The 15,763-nt window shown below is 36.4% G+C and overlaps 1 protein-coding gene across 4 annotated transcripts in view; it reads right to left on the bottom strand.

Moving 5' to 3' along the window:
* Anapc1 (anaphase promoting complex subunit 1) overlaps positions 1–15,763 on the bottom strand; it is an 80,642-nt gene that overhangs the window by 21,163 nt on the left and 43,716 nt on the right. For all 4 annotated transcript variants that reach the window (XM_005400614.2, XM_005400613.2, XM_005400611.2 and 1 more), the window contains exons 27-34: positions 12,857–12,975; positions 8,533–8,804; positions 7,643–7,877; positions 6,145–6,236; positions 4,688–4,822; positions 4,431–4,513; positions 3,032–3,110; positions 2,232–2,306 (exon numbers count right to left, since the gene is read on the bottom strand). In XM_005400614.2, the coding sequence (XP_005400671.1) occupies positions 2,232–2,306; positions 3,032–3,110; positions 4,431–4,513; positions 4,688–4,822; positions 6,145–6,236; positions 7,643–7,877; positions 8,533–8,804; positions 12,857–12,975 (1,090 nt within the window). The remainder of the gene's footprint in view (positions 1–2,231; positions 2,307–3,031; positions 3,111–4,430; positions 4,514–4,687; positions 4,823–6,144; positions 6,237–7,642; positions 7,878–8,532; positions 8,805–12,856; positions 12,976–15,763) is intronic.

Raw genomic sequence — 15,763 nt, 5'->3', positions numbered from 1 at the left:
TTTCACACTGGTCAACATTTCACACTGGTCAACTGAACTATAATGATGAATGCAGTATTCAAAATTCTGAAGATATGGGGAAGGACATGAGGAAAGGAAAGAGAAGCACATGAGGAAAGGAAAGAGAAGAGAAGGAAAAAAAGCAGTTGGAGAGAACTCTCATCGGAGACACGTATTTCCTCATTTGATGTTTGCAGCATTGAATGTCCCGCACTACCAGTCAGTCCCTCAGCTAATTACCTGAGCTGAGCTAAGCTGTTAATATGTTAATAAGTAACTAGTGTTTAGAAAGACATCCCTTTTAGTACAGGTAGTGAACAACTTTGAGAAACTAAACAGAATATCTAGCTTTGATGACCAAAACCAGATTTGATCCTTTTAAAAAATACAAATACAACAAAGAAGAAAAGGTAAGGTACTTTTATATGAAACACAAGTACATGACAGAAACTGCAGACTTATTTTCAGGAGACTGTGCAGGAGAGAAAGCAATAAATATTCACAAGTCACTAGTGACAGTCTTTACGTATTGAGTAACATCAAATGGGAAACTTCAAACCGCTTTTTTGTTTGAAAAATGAGACAAGTAATTATTTCTGCTTTGTAACGGAAACTGATTTTTTTTCAACTTCCTCTTAATTCTGTTATTTACTCAAAAAATGAGTGACACTCTAAAGTACTGATACAACTCCAAAATAAGTGATTTATACACACACGAATAACCTATTGTTAACATTCTTGTACACTAAAGTGTTGGCCTATGGTATCACCTGGGAATGCAACAGTTCTGCTTTGACAGTAGGCTTTTCCATGCTTTGAGTCTTCAAAACAGTCTGTAACCTGGAGCTTGAATCCCAGCAGTCACCTACCAGCACTGAGGCCACAACTGTGCTTCCTGGCTGCCCTGCCCTTCATTTAGGTTTCTACAAGAATTAAACAACTTAATCCACTATTGTGTACTAGTTGCACAGAATTTTCAGTGAAGCCTGATTCTTAACAGTCAAAATCTGGAACCTGCCCAGAAAAAGAAACCGTGGTATATTCATAAAATGAGTACTGCCTAATAATGAAAGGATGAATGAATAATATACTCAATAATATCTCAAAATCATGTTAAAAGAAATCACACAAAAAGATATATAATATGTGTGATTCCATTAATATGAACTTCTACATCAGTAAAATAAATCCATTTTGGAGAAAAAAAAAAAAACAATGCTGGTTACCTTAAGGGTAGAGGGTAAGGGGTGATTGTACAGACTGAGGGACAGGGCTCAAAGAACACAGGTTTGTTTCACTGGGCGTATGCATTAGTGACGTCTTACCAAACAGTACACTGAGGATTTGTACATTTCATGGTATAAAAATTGTATCTTAAAAGGAAAAATGTAAATGTAAATAAACAATGATAGCTAACCCAAAATATTAGGAACAAATTCATTACTACTTGCAAATTTAAAATGCATTCAAAAGTAATGGGACAGATAAACAAATAGGTAAGTAGATAGATATGCTTTTAAATAAGTTTATACAGTAAAATACTGATTATAGAATTTATTGGTAATATCAGTGTTCACATAAAGACATAAAGGTCTTTCAACCTTTATGTTGAGGATTTTCCTTATGAAAAATGAAGGAAACAACCTCGTGTTCTTAAGGATTAGATTTATTTTCAAATACAAAAAGGGCTGAGAAACTGTCCCTATAAAGGGACAGTTGATTAAAGTCAATAGTTAATTACAATGTTTGACTCTCAATTTTTACAAAGGAGTCCGCTTATTTTTAACTAACACACTTATTTAATATATGTTATAAATAAATTAAAACCAGTTATCATATAGATTATTAATAACAATCACAAATAGCATCTTAGATCAATGTGTACTTATTTAGAATAAAAATATCAAAAACACCTTTCTACCTTTTTTTTGTGACAAGGTCTCTCTATACATCCCAGGCTATATAAACTCACTATGTAGCCTGGCTGGCCTCAAAACCATGGCGATCCTCCTGGCCTCAGTTTCTGGAGTGGTAGGATTATAGGTGTGTGCCACCATTGTTTTAAAGAGTACTTTGGTATATTTAACTTTTAAAAGCTACAACAAGGGCCAACGGAAAGGAACTTTGTGGTCAGTATAAAATTTCAAATCAAAAATATTCTATAGGATTTTGGAAAACCCCACAAGAAATCATGATTTTACACTATTAAAAATATTTACTATTGTACTTACTTGAGGAACATTGCTGTCAACCCACTTGGAATTTGGTAGAATATCATCCCACAAAATCAGGCATCTAGCAAGTGTCTTTAAAACAGCATTACAGATAAAATTAATTAGAGCAGCCAAAGTTCACAGATTTTTGTAACAATAATATTAAACAGAACTATGAAGGAATCAGTTTCCAATTAATGACAATTTTGAAAAATAAACATAATACCTAAGCTATTCATTAAAACAGAGATTTAGAACTCAAAAAAGAAAAACTGAAATTGAGTTGATAACCCTCAAAGTTTAGAGGGCCTGGAGAAGTCTTCTAGCTTCCTCTGTAAAAGAAGTCACAAAAAAAGTCACAAGGAAGGGAATCATAGCTCTGTTTACACATCATCATTTAAAGGGTTCCACACTGGAAGTTTAAACATTAAAAAAAGTATGGAACAAAAATTTTAGGCAATTGTCGAATTGTTATTTTCATTATAACCTTAACAGTATTATTACATCCTTAATAATAATACAAAAATGTAACATAAACCAATTAATAAAATCCTAGTCACTTGCTGCTTTTTAGGAAGTTTTTAATAATGTGAAAAGCTGAAATGTCACTTAAGTATTCTACATCTACGTGGTTACCTTTCTCAGAACCCCTATACATATATGGGAAATTTCAAAAGAACATCGCCAACTAGATATACATGATGAATTGAAAGTAAAATAAAAGGCTCTCTCATAAAGGCATTTATATTGCAAGCTGTATTTGGAAACCACAGAGTCCTCTCATGTTAATAGAAATAAAAAATGACAAAGCAACATACCCTAAGCAAGAGAAATTCTGGTTTCACAAAGTCCAGCAAATACATGGTGTCAGGAGCTCGAAGCCAGTCTGCAATGGATCTGTTGGTGGAGGATACCGGTGAGGGCGGCTGCTCAGGCAGAGCGAAGGTAATAAAGAACCCTCAGACCTTGTTCAAACCGCTTCTCCACCAATTATTTCCACGCTACTCTATACTCTCTAACACAACAGTCATTACATATATGCTGTATCTTAGTAGAATGTACGTGCCATGGGGGCAGATATTCTTAGTTTCTTTTGTCCACTGAGTTATCCCCAGCGCCCAAAGGGCTCTGACATACACATTCATCTAAACAGCACATGAACTAAATGTACTTCGTTAATTCAGGACAAATTCACATTTTCTAAAGGCAGAAATTGACAGCACTAACAAATTTCATGAATCTTAAAATCTTTTTAGTTCAAGAGACTAACATGATATAATGTCCCCTATCCAACTTACTTGTCTGTGCAAAGTATAAGAATAAATGCCAAAGTTTCAAGTTATAGCATTCCAGAGCACTGAGAAGGTAGAAGTTTTGGTCATGAGAAAAGCTTTTGAACTAAGTAGAAACCATTTATATAAATGCTAGCTAAGAAAAGAGTAGTATTAAGTATTAACCATTCCTCATAACGATAAACAAATTAATGAAAAGCAACTTGGGCACTGTTAGGATGTCAGTAACATCAACCACAAAACAGAAGTAAAAACTGGCAATTACAGTTGGACCTCTATATCTGTGGGTTCCACATCCAATTAAAAATATTTGGGGAGATAATATGCCTATTGAATAAATGCAGTCTCTTTTTGTCATTATTCACTATACAATACAATAACCATTTACTTAGCATTTTTATAGTATGAAATACTATTAGTAACTAAAAGATGATTTAAATGTACACAAGAGGGTTGGGCATGGTGGCATAAGTCTGTAACCCCAGCATTCTAGGAGGCTAAGGCAAGAAAATCCCAAGTTCAAGCCTCCCCTGGGTAACAAGAGTGATTTGGCAAGGCCCTGTCTCAAAATGAAAAAAAAAGAAGCTAGGTATGCAGTTTAGGGTCAAGACCGGGAGGTCAATCCCTAGTACCAAGAAAAAAAGTATACAAGATGTGCACAGTTTATACACCACTTTCTATAGAGGACCTGAGCGGCCGTGGATTTTGCTATCTGTGGGGCTCAGGAAACAATGCCCTGCAGATTTTGAGGGACAACTGCATATTGTCAAATAGGGTAAAACAGCAAAATGTATTCTTTATCAATGAAATCTGTGAACTTACAGTACTGGAGAGAATGAAAATCATGTTGCTTTCTCACAGGGGAAAGGAGCAGATGAGAAAGGATGTCATACTGTCACAATGAGGACAGCAAGGGTACAAATACCTGTTATTGGTTTTTAAGTAGATCATCGCCAAAGCTAGAGTAGCACCTGGACAAGTCACATCCACATTTATGGTATCACCTTCCTAGTGAAAGAAAAGTAATTCATGTAAAAGAGTTCTGTATTATTATAATACTTATCTGAGTATTAGCCTTGCTTAAAATTAGGGTATTATAATTGTGTTGGTATAGAAAACACTATTTTCAAATTAATTCCCTAGCTTCTGGCACCTTGATCTGTTACTGCGATGTGGACTTACTTTGATTTGGTAACTTGGAGATTTATGTCTCTCCCTGTGCGTTCCTGCTTGGAAGCGTCTGTGACCTCCAACCATGTACTGATACAACTGCTCGGGCACGTTGAGGTCAGACATACCTATCAAGTTACTGCCATGCTGGAAAATAAAATAACAGGCAGGAAAACAAAACCTTATAAAAGACAATCCATAACACACACTCATGACAAATATGGGAATAAGTTAACTTCAAAGCAGGGTACTTTCGTATTTTACTATTTCTAATTAAACATTACTCATGAGATAATGTTCAAACTGTATGTTTGAATTTAGGTAATTTCATAAAATACATGAAGGGTTCAAAATAATGCATTACACCTATAGTAAAGGAAAATATTAGTTATATAACTGAAACTTTAAATGTGAATGCCTGAATATTTCCATCACTGTGCTTGTGAACTTTTCCAGCAATAATAACTCTAAGAATAATAACAACAACAACAACAATTTATTGAATGCTTGCTTGGTACCAGGCACTATTTTGTGTGTTTACTATGAATTAACTTGCTTACTTCAACAACCCTATCGAAGAGCTACAGGAATCTCCTTTTGCAGGTGAGGAAAGTGAGGTGCAGAGTAAGTCCAGGGTAACTCAGCTATTGAATGGTAGGGTTGGATGTGAAACAAGACAGCTTTGTGCAATAGTCTGTGGGGTTGATTAAGCAACAAAGGTGGTTAAATGACCTGACTCATGACTCAGGGCCAGAATTCAGGTCTCATCCCAGTAGTTTTCCACTGCACCACCGCCTCTTCAGTTTATGTACCAATGTGAAGTCAAATCCCCCAACAGACAGTAAACACAGGGTGGATTTTCAGAATGCACGTAAGAAAAACTCATTCCATTATAGGTTTCTTTACATCATTTAGCTTGGCCGTAAAACTGTACTGGTGGCTTTTTAAGGGAATTACATTCCAAATGAAGCAATTATTTAATAAAACGTTTTGGTAACTTTGTACACCTCTCTTAGATGGGGTTAAAAATGAATCAACCTGATAGTATATTCTGTCACACAGCAACTGCTACTATGGCAACATTCTGGGATATATGTTGAACACCAGAGTGACATAAAGGTCAGCGATTATTTCTAATAGCTACTGTATTCTCCAGGCTCCTCATTACATATATTTCCTTTTTTTGTTGGAGTGAGCTGCTCATTTCACCTTATGTTTTTAGATTTTTTTCAAGAAACCTTTCCCTTCATTCATTCATAAACACATATCTAAATCATGAAAAAATGTCTTAAGTTCCACTATAACTTATCTCTATTCACAAATCTGGTACTTTGAAAAACATCCAGAAAGACGACACACAGGTGATGTCACCATAAGGCAGACTGGCACTCCAAGTTGAATGTCAAGATTACTTGTCTCAATGTGCACATGTCCAAAGCAAAGCACGAGAGGCTACAGACCCCACTTACCCCCAAGCAAACCATGCCCAGGGCCAGGCCAGCAGCTAAAGAGTACGACTCTCTGTCAGTGCAGTATTCCATTTCAGGACCCGGGGGCCGCCCTGCAATGACGACAGCAACATGGTTCAAGCTGACCTCTTATCATCCCAGCTCAATACTTTTACAGCATTAACCTTCTGGTTACATAATACACATGGATTCAATATGACTACACTCAGAAAGTTACATCATTATAAATAGTGTCTAACTGCCAGTTTACTGAAAGAAAGCCCCAAAATTACCCTAAAATTAACAGCTAGCTAATATAATCATATTAAAGACCACTGAATCTTCAACAATATATTGTGAAACACAATCACCCTCTCTTATTTAAAATTTTACGCTGGGCGTGGTGGTGCATGCCTATAATCCCAGCACTTGGGAGGCTAAGGCAGGAGGATCACTGCAAGTTCGAGACTAGCCTGAGCTACAAAGTGATCTCAAGGACAGCCTGAGCTGCATAGCGAGACTCTGTCTGAAAAAAGACAAAAAAAATAAAAAAATAAAGTTTTTTGCTTTCCAAAAGTCTACTTATGTATGGTCAACCATTGTCCAAAAAAGAAAATTAAAAGCAAAATTCTAGAAATAAACAATTCATAACTTAAGTAATTCTAATTGTTCTATTTCATTATTAGTTCTTACTGTTAATCTGTTACCATGGTTAACTTATAAATTAAACTTTATCACTGGTACATGTGTACGTATGGTCAGCCCTTCATATCCGCAGGTTCTGTACTCAGGGACTCAACCAACTATGAATGAAAATATTTTTTCAAAACTTGCATCCAGATGTTCTTACCTGATTGGCCTTAATATGTGCTGGCCAATGAGTAAAAAACATTCTGGAAATTACCAAAGCACTTGATTAAAGGCCTGCATCTTACCTACTTGCTTATAAACTGAAAAAGGTGCATTTTCGGAACATTTTTCTTCTCCTTATTCCCTGAACAATACGGTGTAGCAATTATTTACATATCATTTACACTGTATTAAGTTTTGTTAGTACTCTAGAGATGATTTAAACTGTTTACGAAGACATGCATAAGTTACAGAAATTGATCACTTCCATTGTTTCAAGTGTTTTGTCCAACAGAATAAACACTGAGGTGTTAAAGACCACAGACCACAACGATCAACTTTAAGTGCAGGCCACTGCTACACACTGCCTGGTAAAGAGGTAGTGGAATAAAAGCCGTGATCATATGTGATTACGACCACAGGCATCTCATTAAATGTGACCACTGGAGCTCATCTCATAATGGGCTGGTCCACTAAATATGCAGGCTAATAACCTAAGCAACAAGTAACATTAGCCTTGAAAAATAATGCTTGTAATTTTTTATAGTTACCAGATCATTCTGTGCTCATAAAAGCTACTACTGTTTTTAATCCATTTTTGCAATGTTATTGTTTTACTTTCTCATGTGGAGCGAGATACACCTATAGAGATTCATCATTCTTAACATACCTATTTCAGCCAACAGGACCTCTGCAGTGTGTCTGTGGGCTGTCCCTTGATACACAAGGCCAATGCCAACCACCGCAGCCACCTGCACATTGTGAGGAACGTCAAGTTCTGTGGACGTTGGGGGTAAGAGCGCAGGAATGTGAATGCTAAGGAGCCGAGTGATTGACATATCCATGGTGCCTAGTTTTGCAGCTGAGACGCCAAGGAGCAGTCCAATGCTTGTCATTTCATGGCCCTAAGATGAAGAAGAAAATGAAACTGAAGAGTCACTACCAAAACACATACGTAGTTCTAAGTAAAATACTGCCATTTTCATTATGTACTTTTATGTCATAAGCACAGTGATAGAAAAATGAAACAGACATTGTCCTTGCTCTTATGGAGCTAGTGCTCTAACAGGAGAAAAAAAAGACTAAACTGAAAACACACAAATAAATCTCTTATTAAAAAGTAGTATAATAAAAATTACGAACTATTATGAAAGAGTATTTTAAGTAGCTTCATTTAGGTTAGCAGGGGTTGGAGGACTACTAAGAAAAGAACCTTAAAAGATCACATAGAGAAACTTGTAATAGGACCCGAAGGTTGGAAAAGTGGCAGGGAGGGAGCACTGAGATGAGGAGCAAGGGAAGAATGGTACAGAGCACGGCTAGAGAGCTGAGCAGGATCACACAGGCTCCCAGAAATACATGAAGAACAATGAAGTCATTTAATGGTTCTGACCAAGCAAGTAAACTAGGCTGATTTTCACTTCAGAAAGATTACTTGGCCTGCTGTGAGAGAAATGGATTTAGAGGTACAAGAATGAGTAAGGAAAGGTAAATGGTAATGAGGAGCTAATGCAACTGGCAACTGAGGCCCAACGCCAGGCACTGGGAATGAGCTCTCACCTTGGTCAGGTAGTCATGGATGTTGAGAGTAGCCAGCTTAGTAAGGTGTCCATTCAGACCCAGCGCCATGAGGAAGCCAGCGTACTCATTGGCTAACTCAGCATGCTTGGGCTTATTGTAAACTATCCAAGCTGAGTCGATCTGGGAGGCAGGGGCGATCTTCAGCCCTGCGGCCACCCCATTGTGGAAGCTGGCCCAGCTTGTCATGTTGGGGGGCACATCGATGTTCCCGCTGTTCAGGTCTACCGTTGTGTTCCGAGGAGGGGCTCGTCCTATCCAGCCACACGAAAGTTGACATTGAAGGAATAAAAATTCACAAAACAAAAACGATTGAATTTAGAACTCTGAGAATTAAGATTACCACACTGAAAATCCCTTAATCCGTAACACTTGGGATGACAGGAAGTCTCTGTGGGCATTAGACTTTACACGTGTCATCAAATTTAATTAAAGCTGAGAAAACTTTGTTTAAAACAATTTATTGTCCACTCTGCTAAAGTTCCTGAGATGCTAGTGAATAACTGCTATCAATTTAACTTTACACAGATCTGCTTAGGATACTCACTGCTTCGAAAACTTTCTTTAACAGCAGGGAGCTTAATCAGAGACTAAATGAGAATTAACATCACAGTTCAACTACATGAATAATAAATGCCTACAGGTGACTGGTGATATTGATGTTAATCTCAAATGTTCCAGCCCATGTTTTTCTCCAGACATTAGAGGAAAAAATATTTTCATGAAAGACAAAGACCTTTATAAATCTGCTCTATCCTGTCTCATTTATACATGTCTATCCTCTGTAGAGGGAGACAGATATGTAATTACATGCTATTGTTAAATGTGCCAAATTGTACTGAGATATAGCTATCTAGAAGATCTGATATAGATTAAATGTGCCAAACTGTACTGTGAGATAGCTATCCAGAAGGATCTGATATAGACTTGAGTTATACAATAAACTACAAAGAAGTATTTCATTAAATTTAATATTATGGTCAATACACTTAAAAGCAATGTAAAGGCCACAGAGATAGCTCAGACAAGCCCCTGCCTGGCAAGCACAAGGTCCTGAGTTTGATTCCTAGTACCAAAAAAAAAATAATAAGAAGGAATAAAAAAATAAAAGCCATGTAAATCAAATGTTTGTGATGCTACATGTTCAGTTTGAATTTCTTGATTTCTCTGGATTGGATATATACTGTATACAGGCAAATTCTGAATTTATTTCATATTTTGCATGTTCTGTATTAGTGCAATTCATAGATGGGTTTAAAATAAATATTCCAATTACTGCATAAAGTTAACGAGTTCATTAGAGCTTGAAAATATGGCTTGATAACAATTCTGTTAAACAAAATAAATTTTAAATAGATGCACAGTGTCTTATTTGCAGAGCATGTACTCATACATATCTACACAGAGCACAAAGCACAAACAATGTGAAATTTTTTTACCATCTGTTTTTCTAACTGAAACCAAACACAACTGCAGTGTTAGTACCACAATGGGTAACAGGTTCATGAGTTATGCATTCTCAGAAAAGACAGTGACATTAGCAGTGAAAAAACAAGCAACCTTCCTAAAACACTCCTTTGTCACATGCATGAGACATAAAATGAAAAGCTAAGGGCAAAGCAAATTTTCTTCAATAAGACCAATAACAGAGAAAGTAGGAAAGGTCACAGCAGTGTGGACAAAGGCACCACTGTAAGTACTTTCCCAAATTATTATAACTTTTTTTTGCCTACCAGATGGCTAGAAGAATAAAATACTAGCTTAATGTCACTTTTTTTACTTTATCAGCAGCTGTTTTCATCAAAATACCAATAGTCATAGTTTCACAGTTGAAAGTTACACATTAAAATATTTTACAATTCATTATATATTCACCAGTTTTGCATTTCCTAATGGTATTTTAATATAAAGTAGAATAAAGGGAAAACCCTAATTACTCTGACACTAAGTTTTACATAGGACACTCAGAACCAGAAAAAGCTCTTAGGTTCTATCATAAAATACCCACCAAATTCCATTCTTCTTTTTAAAAATCCAACTAGAAACATCTTTTTTTAAAAAAACCAAATTCCACAATAATATTAACAGGTTTCAAATTAACAGCAGACTAGAAATATGCAAAATAAATGTTTTCATATAGCTGAGAATATGTTAAAAGGTGTGATTTTCAAACAGTTGACTATTTCTTGCTACACTGTATTTAAAGCTAGGCTTTTTTCTTTAGATATGATTTTTCCCTCCAAACTAATTACTGAAGGAATGTTTCTCAAGTAATGAAACTGTAGATCCACTAGTCAATTACATCATGGTTGATGACAATCATGGTCAGCTACAGCAACAGACCTCCAATACGCAAGTACCTGGAAGTGACTATATTATCACAGACTTGAAAGAGAGAGATCTTAGTCACCCTGCGTAGCTTTCCATTCAAATATGTCACTTTAAATCATGCAAATTTAACTAAGTATATCCAAGAAGAAACAATGATTCATGTATTTATTTTTCAATGCCTATGCAAGCATTACTGGGGTGTTAAATAACCCAGATTAAATGTATTTCATCATGTGCCAATTTTGCAAGAGGTTTTCTTTTTAACTCAAACCTTTTATATGAACTTTTATATGAACAGTTGAAAAGATTATACCATGTAAATACAGTAAGATTCAATAATTGTTCACATTTTGCCATAGTTGCTTTATCTCTGGAAGAACAATTTACTATTATAGCCTTTCTCCCACTCTACTCCCCACCCCAATCCAATCCTGTAAATCAAACCTGGAGCCTCATCCTCATGCGTGCTAGGCAAGCGCTCCACACTGTGCTACATTCTCAGCCTCAGAAAACAACTTTGATGAAAGCAGTCTGCTAGCTCTCTCCCTGAGATCAGGGCTCAGCGAGGGCAGGATATGGCAGATGGGAATGTTTATTCTGTAGTTGATTTCCCACGTGCTGCTCAAAGCACAAGCTCTTTACAAATCTGATCAAGATGTTCAATTTTAAAATTCTGCAACTAAAAAATATATATTTGTTTACATATATGCAGCTATATTTGCTTATATTTCCTATCATGTATGTGCTTGCGCATACATTATATGTACATTTAATTTCCATGAAACCACATATACTCTATAAGATTTTTCAGTGATTTCAGCTGTACCCATTTGTTACCCTTAGAATACAATACATTCAAATCAGCATGAGGTAGACATGTACTATAAAGTAGGCATAGTTATCTGTGGTAAAGTAAAAAGTATCATTGAGAAAGGCAGTATGACATGTTACATCACAGTTTTAAAACTGTTCATCTTGCTGTCCTACATATTTACCTAAGTGCTTAGCTTCGACATACAGTCCAAAAATACATTTATAATAGCAAAAATGTGTAATTTCCAAAAATATCATGTTGTTTCTATAAACTGTAGTATATTTACTGAATAAAATATCCTCAAGTAAATAAAAATGAAGGTAATAACTAAAGTATATATAATACATACATACATAAACACAACTGTATATACATACGTGCTCTTTACAAGTTAGATATACAAAGATGCCACTAGAATAAATTTTTAAAATAATTTCTATGACATTTTAATTTTCCCATATAGGGGCTGGGGATTTAGCTCAGCGGCAAAAAGCGCCTGCCTGGCAAGCGCAAGTTCGTGAGTTCGGTTCCCGGTACCGGAGAAAAACCAAAAAACCAAAAAAAAAAAAAAAAAATTTAATTTTCCCATATAAAATTATATACAAATGAAATATACAAATATAAAATTAAACATGAAAATATAAGTGTGCAGAAATTAAAACTGAGAAATATATACACCAAAATGTTACGAGTTACTAGAGACACTGGACAACTAGAGCACCAGCAAGTAACTCTGGACAACAGCGGAGACAACAATTTTTCTTCCTTTTGTTCAGTGAATTGCTTTGTTTTTGTACAATGACCATATATTTAGAATATGACGAGACATTTTAATATTAAATATTTTTATATATTATACTCTTTATTAAATAATCAAAAATCAATAATCTTACCATTATCAATACTTTCTGAACTTTGCCAAATGACTTTTTTTAATCTCAAAATAATCTCATTAAAAAGTAAAACTAGTAAGTAATTTTATTCTACTTTACTCAATGTTTAGTTTGGTCTGCTATTTGCATTTGGATAACCACTATAACAGCCATTAATAGAATTTATGCCTGGGGGTAGAAGGGGCATTTTATTAGTTTGAACTAAAATAACTCAAAAGACCACTGCTTATACATTTTCCCATCTCAGTGAGGCCAGAATGTAACATACCAGTCAGATTCAGTTTAGGAATCGGCAGTGGTTCTGTTGGAACAGGGTGGTATGAAAACAGGGTGAACATGCCTCGCCCCACTGGAAGGGCCATGGTTCGCTGACACAACTGGAGCAATCTATAATTAAAACCAACACAGGAAAAATCTCAGAGCAAAGCAGAAGTGGAATGTAATCAGTAGGTGTTTCAAAGAACGCATCATGTGCAGGGTGAGGTCACCACAAAGTCAGCCCACACAGCGATGCAGGGGAACCCACACACACGCACACACACACACACACACACACGACTGTCCTCACTTCAATACCCCCACTCTGCCAGAGACTCAGGGGGGCATACGTCCTTTGATTGGTTTCATATCTGCTGTAAATAAAACCCACCTGGCCTATAAACCAAGCCAACTCTCAGCAGGTGCTCTAACGAGAGATTTAACATCATACTGATTGATGCTGACTTTCTCAAAGGCAAATGCAGCACTTTGGGGTTCCCTCAAAGTGTTATTTGCAGTCTGGCCACCCTCTGTATATGTGGATCCTTCTGCCAATACTCCCTCGGAAATGCTACCTCCTTTGTGGTTTTATAGAGAGAAAGAAAGGAAATGAATGGATTTCATGGTGTCTCCAGGGAAAAAGAATTAGTTTTATCGGGTTAAATAACCCTTAGTTCTTGTGGGCTGATCAGGCCCACAATCTCCCAAGCAAGTGAAAGGTGAAGGTTTAAATAAATGAGACAATGGAAATGATTTCAGGGCTCCAGGAGGGTCTAACTCTCTTACAGCTTTGATATTCTTGGAGTTTAGACAAAGACTTCTCTGGGTAGCCCACATTTATTTGGTTTACAAACAAGGAAGAGGGATACTGAAGAAAATGCAGGAATCTGGGCAGGACTTGGGAATCCCTTTGAGGACTTCTCCAATACCTAGAAAGCCAATTGGTTAATATTAAATCCAGCTCAAGCCACTCCAACATAGTTTCACTTACATTATGGCTAGGATTTACAAGACTAATACTATTACATGTCAGGTATGCTCCAAGGTTAAAATAGCTTCTCTGGGCTACCCTGTAAAATTAACACATTATGCTTTAACGTGTTTGGATGTTGAATTACCCCCATGTAGGCCTTAAAACATGACAAAAGCTAACGAAACTTATAGAAGCAGGTATTTATAACTAAGAGAAACGTTTAAAAGTTAAACATTAAGCAAGGTGTAGTGGTGCACACATGTAATCCCAGTACTTTGGAAGTCTATGGTAGGAGGACTGCAAAATCAAGCCCAGCCTGACAACTTAGTGAGACCCTGTCTCAAAATTTAAAAAATTAAAAGGGGTGGGGATATAACTCAGCACAGGTCCTGGGTTCTGAAAAATATAATAAAAATAATTATTTTAAATTTTAAAATGGACTGGAAATGTAGCTCAGTATAAAAGCTTTGGGTTCAATCCTTAATACTGCCAAAAAGGAAAAAAAAAACAATGTGAACACACAGAAATTTCCCTTCAGAGGCAAACAACAGGGCTAACATTTTCTCTGCAGACAAAACTACTTGTGAGCATACTCTCTCCCTAACTATAAACACATATCACTGCTCTTCTAGCTCACTGGGAAGGAAAATTTTGCTATTCTAAGATTCACTGAGAACACAGCTACCACATTAACTCAGAATCTGAGAAATTCAAAGCCAAGAGGCTGCAACCCGTAGAATGTTTTTAGTAAAAGCCTTCTATATACTCCAATTCAACTTGGTAAAAGTAGCAAAATTGTAATAGCAATAACAGTAATTTTGAAGCCCAAACCTAAACATCACTGAAAAGAAAAGAAGTGTTACCAATTACACTGGCGTTCTTTAACTGAAAGATACAACGATTCCACACACACTAAAAGTAAAACACACCAGCAGCCCGAATCCCTGAGCAGCCCGAATCCCTGCGCTCCTGGTAACAGCTGCTGACTGCACTGAGCTTCACTATGTACGAGGCAATATAAGTGCCATTAAAGACAACCGATTGATGAACAGAGCAATCTACGAGGTACAAAGGATGGAACTAAGGCTGTCCTCACAGCTAATGCAACTGTGCAGCAGCACGTTACGTAATTCACCAAATTCACCAGACCATAGCCCTGCCTGGCTCTACAGTCCATACCAGTAACTACTCTGCTATACACATCTGTCCCTCCATTCCTCAGGTACACAAGACTAACCCTCAGAAGGGAAAATTACAATTGACTCAGATCTTCAGTAGCCTGTGGCTAAGCGTGGGTGGCTCCTCTCTGGGAAGCAAGACCAGAAAAAGGAGACTTAGAAACAGTGGCAGAGGAATGATGGTTAAGAGAGTCAAGGCAGATAAAAGAGTAACAGAATGAAAAATATCAGTTGAGGTGACCCAGATCAGTAGCTCTGAAATGTTACAAGCATCTGATATTGGTCACTACAAAGTCTTACAATTTATTATACAGTATTATCTAACACATTTTTAAAATGTGGGTTTAAGTTTAAATTTTACTTTGAAAAACCCTAAAGATCTATTCCTGACTAAGACAGAGGAACAAGTCCAATGTTTTCCTTTTTTGGTAAATTCTTTTTTTAATAAGATGGCATTCATTATATATGTATATTTTTAAAATTTTATTTATTTTTTTTTTGAGAGAGGGTCTCACTGTGTAGTTCAGGCCAGCCCTGAACTCATTATGTAGCCCAGGCTGGCCTTGAACTCACAGGGATCCTCCTGCCTCAGCCTCCAAAGTGCTGAGACTATACGCATGCACCACCATACCTGGTTGTAAATTCTTACGGTAACTACTAGCAAAATTAACCTTTTGTAAACAGTACGCTATTTTTCAAAAGGAAGAGAGTATAATTCTGTACTCAAAACCCTAAGATATTTAGAAACATGTATGTTTACAAGGAT

This window comes from Chinchilla lanigera, unplaced genomic scaffold, assembly GCF_000276665.1.
Source record: "Chinchilla lanigera isolate Chin_1 unplaced genomic scaffold, ChiLan1.0 scaffold00069, whole genome shotgun sequence".
NCBI classification, from domain to species: Eukaryota; Metazoa; Chordata; class Mammalia; order Rodentia; family Chinchillidae; genus Chinchilla; species Chinchilla lanigera.
This window is presented reverse-complemented; position numbering and strand designations above follow the sequence as displayed.